The sequence below is a fragment of the Priapulus caudatus genome, unplaced genomic scaffold (assembly GCF_000485595.1).
Source record: "Priapulus caudatus unplaced genomic scaffold, Priapulus_caudatus-5.0.1 Scaffold220, whole genome shotgun sequence".
In the NCBI taxonomy this organism is placed as follows: domain Eukaryota; kingdom Metazoa; phylum Priapulida; class Priapulimorpha; order Priapulimorphida; family Priapulidae; genus Priapulus; species Priapulus caudatus.
In genome coordinates, this window is record NW_014577281.1 from 265,540 (window position 1) to 270,166 (window position 4,627).

Here is a 4,627-nt window from a genome sequence, read left to right on the forward strand (position 1 = left end):
AAAATTGACTTCTTCTTACTCACTCATTTGTGTCCTTTTTTTGTGGTGAGCTACAGTGTCATTGACACTTTCATTAAATGGAGCTTGGCTCTGTTGTGAAGTGCTGCTATGTGTGTCTGCGTATGCGTGCGTGCTTGCGTTGGGTACCACACAGCTGCCCCTTATAATACTTTTATTAAATTAATATTATACAATTCTACTTGTAAGGTCTACTTATACATCAGTATATAAAAATGATATGAAAATTGCAGGGAAAGTGTGTAATAGTATTGGATCAGTTGATATAATTCTAATGAATTTCGTCAAAATGTCTGATACACTAAGGATTCTTATGTATAAGATCTTGGGAGTATTTGCATGCTTACATTTTTGTGCCTGTATCTGCCACTCATATAGCACATACAGTGTGTTTACAGTTGATTAATATGTTCCAGGTACACGACTTATTCCAGCTGACTTTTTGGCCCCAGTTAACTCCCAAAACTCGATTAGGGAAGGCCTGCATCACCAGGTACAGCAATTTAAACTCATATATTGCATTCAATAGGAGAAGGTTCTCTAAGAGTTAAAGACATGAGTTATGTCTAAAGCTAGAACACATGTAGAGCCCATAGCCAATAAAGATCACAGTTTAATCACTCGCATATTCTATTTTAACGGCAGCAAATGTTATAGGGCATATTTGAGAGAGTGTTGGGAATATTTGAGAGCATATTTGAGAGAGAATCTAACTTATTCTTGTACTAACAGATGCTAACAAACAGATGAATGCTTTTTAGCGCCATGATAAAGTGGGTGTAATGTTCCATTACGTCATCTTATATCAGCAGTATTTGATTTCTTATATACTAAGTTGTTTCTTACAATGTGTTTTGTAGATTCTCCTGGCAAACTTCCTTGCACAGACAGAGGCACTGATGCTGGGGAAGACTAAGAAGGTAGCTGAGGCAGAACTGAAGAAGGCTGGCATGCCAGATGAGAAACTATACCACATCTTGCCCCACAAGGTATAATAAATGAATTGCACAGCAGTCTAATGTGTAGACACTGACATTCCTATGTTATCAGATTGAGGAAATTTTGTAGTCAGCTGTCTCATTGCATCCAACTAAATCCAACAACAGAACGACTTGTATCCTTCATGTAGGCTATTTGTACCACATCTGGCCTTTAGCAAAGACATAATTATCTTAACCGAAAATTGCCTCTGGCTGCAAAAGCTATTGATATCTATTGTTTAGACAAAGGAAAGTTGCTAAGATGAGGGTAAGGTTAGCCAACTGACTAAACTTTATGTTAGGTATTTGAAGGCAACAGGCCAACCAACTCGATCCTGTTCAATCAACTGACACCATATACTCTTGGTCTACTCGTTGCGATGTATGAGCACAAGATCTTCACACAGGGTGTCATCTGGGACATCAACTCCTATGATCAGTGGGGGTAGGTTTTAGCACCTAGATAACTAAGACTAAGACTGAGAGGTCTCTCACCGAGTCCGTAAAAAATCTATGGATGTAGAAAAATTGCCCGGTTAATTGATTCCTCTGTAATTTTTATTCAGGATTCTTTTTTAAACTGGCTGCCACAGCTGTGATATGGATGAGATATCATTGTACATATATACTTCTGAGCTGCATATGAAACGCGTTATGCTCGGCAATCATGGCAATTGCCAGCTAACAGATATTATAAACATCTTTATGTGAAGCTAAGCAAATGTTACGTTTGCATATTCCATGTTCCCTTCCATCTATATATAGTTAATCTAATGCGAAATAATTTGCTGTAACAAAACTGTTTATAGCGTTGAGCTTGGCAAAGAACTGGCCAAAGCCATTGAGCCACAGCTGGCTGGAGGTAACCCTGTCACTAACCACGATGGCTCGACCAACGGCCTGATCAACTTCATCAAGTCACATCGCAAGTAATGAGGATAGACCTGTTACTTGAATGCATGCCGAGATCGTTGCCGGACCAAGTGCTTAACTGTTTGCTATTGCCTGTAAAGACTGGTGTAGGAATGAGCAATAGTGAAGTCATATCCATGAAACGATAATAACCATAAACGTAAGACATAAGTATGTGTTAGAGTTATTACAAGATTAATGTAGGACTCTCTAGTCGTCTGCATTGATTGCTAAATGCACTAGTTATCTGTGCAAGAGTCAGCGTAGAATGCGTTAAATTTGCTTATTTGTTTGGCAGCTAGATACACAAGTACACTACTTGTACAGCCAATTCAGTGACTGAATTTATTTAAAAATTATGAAATTGTATCTTCTAAAACCTTAGTCATGTGTTTGCAGTTTAAAAGTACTAATACACAGATATAAGCAATTGTTACCGGTGATAGTACTGTTGCAGTGCAAATATGTGTGCCTAATATTTACCAAAAGGAATCAACTGTCAAATTGTCTAGGGAATTCTATTTTAGACTAGGTCTTGTGATTTCAGCATTGGTTATTTTTGAATGTGCGTGGGAATGTGTTTAATTTGAAGTATAACCATTATTGAATGTATGCTTGCTTTAAATTACTGCTGTCTTCAAGAACACCAGCAAGTGAATTCTCATTAAGCTCTGTTGTTTTATATAATATATATTCAGCTGGTTATACTATATGCACTAATGGTAGGAGTAAAAAAATGTTGCAATTCACAGGATTTCTATAAGTGTTTTGTTGTGTGGAATTATACACTTTACATCTGGGATAAGATATAAATTGTCATTTAAATCGTGGAGTGCTATAATAGCAGAATATATTTATATTACTATTTTACAATAATTTATTATACTTTTATATATCACAATTACACAAATTACGTACTATTCCAATGATACGAGCTATACTCGCTGAGCTATGGAGTACCGTGGCCAGGGTAGTTCTCCCATTAGCATTCAGACGTTAGTATAGAATTACCATAAATACATAATATACACATTAAGGATGTGCATAAGGATATACACATTAAGGATGTGTCCTTAAGTACATATAAGGAACACCAGTGGCGTAGCCAGGATTTTTTAACAGGGGGGCCAAAAACAGTGAACTGCGCAAAATGGTGGATAATTTAATGGTTCCTCTGCCTCCCTCAGTCCCTCTCCACACCCTACGTTCCCCCACCTCTCAGCTCTGCAATCTTTGTTTCAGGCGCCATGCATAAAGGCGACATTTTTGTTCGTTGTTCTCTGCTACCCAGACATATAAAAGTAGGGGTGAAAAACAGGCGGGGGGTATGGGGGTCCTCCCCCAGAAATTTTTTAAAATGTTGATCGCAGGAGATGGTATTTGAGGCACTTTTGAGTACATGTACAGCCTTCATTCTGACTAGGATAATTCTCTTTTTAGTAGAACAATTCTTATATTTTTATTTTTACTTTCGGATCAACAGGGGGAGCCATGGCCCCATTTGTCCCCCCTCCTCCCCTAACTACGCCACTGAGGAACACAACCCTCCTTTACTTGAATTTCGTCATGCTAGGTGTCACTAAGAATTATCGCCGAATGCGCGCGCAAAATATCTACGTGTTTGATTTTTCTGGCGCCGAATGCGCACCGTGTGCGGGCTGATTTACTTGCGCAAATGGCGCGCGCGTTTATATAGCTCAGCGCCGTTGGCGCGTGCCGAATACGCACCGTGTGCGGGGGGAATTTAGATCGTTATCCTGAGCAAAAGTAAAACGACTGTGTGTGACAGTGTAAGTAAAACGGCGATATACGATCATTTAGAGAGAGAGAGAGAGAGCGAGAGAAGAGAAGAGAGAGAGAGAGAGAGAAAGAGAGAGAGAGAGAGAGATAGAGAGAGAAGAGCGAGAGAGAGAGAGAGATTAAAAGGGTGTGCGTGCGTGTGATTTGCCTAATAGATATATACGTATACACGCATACGCACGAGCGCGCAGCACGCACGCACGCACGCACGCACTCACACACACACACACACACACAAATATATATATATGTACATATATATATATATATACACCTGTTTCATAGTCAAAGCGTTTCGATAGGTTCGTTTAATTATTAATAATATATTACTATTAATATTATAAAGTTATATGTTCTACATGCTTTATCAGAACAGTCAAATGACGACTATATTTGATTCTGTTCTGTGCAATTAGAAAATACTCAAGTGCACTATAGGCCATTTCGAAGACATAGCTATATATATACCTATAACTCCTAAAAAACGACGGAAAATAATGTCGAATTCATTGTTAGTAGTATTAGTGTATTCCAGATATAACATAATACATTCACTTGGTTGCTGTTTGAACGCCTTATACAATATGCACTTTTACTTAATTTTTACAGGAGAGATGAGCGAGCCAGATGCACGCATGACGTATATATATAATTATGTAGGACGCAAACGTATGCACACGCAAACACTATGGAAGGCCATTACCGCCAAAACCTACCTATTTTAATCGCGCTTAAAATGTATTTTAAGCGCGATTGAATTCCAGCCAATCAGAACAGTGGTTTTTAATCGCGCTTAAAATGTATTTTAAGCGCAATTGAATTCAAGCCAATCAGAACAGTGGTTTTTAATCGCGCTTAAAATCGATTTTAATCGCGATTAAAAACCACTGTTCTGATTGGCAGGAATTAACAAATTT

The 4,627-nt window shown here is 38.4% G+C and overlaps 1 protein-coding gene across 1 annotated transcript in view; it reads left to right on the forward strand.

The window, feature by feature from the left end:
• Positions 1–2,659, forward strand: part of LOC106807521 (glucose-6-phosphate isomerase-like) — a 14,488-nt gene extending 11,829 nt beyond the window's left edge. Inside the window, exons 10-13 of the mRNA XM_014809877.1 lie at positions 435–511; positions 879–1,007; positions 1,301–1,443; positions 1,808–2,659. Of these exons, the coding sequence (XP_014665363.1) occupies positions 435–511; positions 879–1,007; positions 1,301–1,443; positions 1,808–1,931 (473 nt within the window). The 3' untranslated portion in view covers positions 1,932–2,659. The remainder of the gene's footprint in view (positions 1–434; positions 512–878; positions 1,008–1,300; positions 1,444–1,807) is intronic.
• The last annotated feature ends 1,968 nt before the right edge of the window (positions 2,660–4,627 follow it).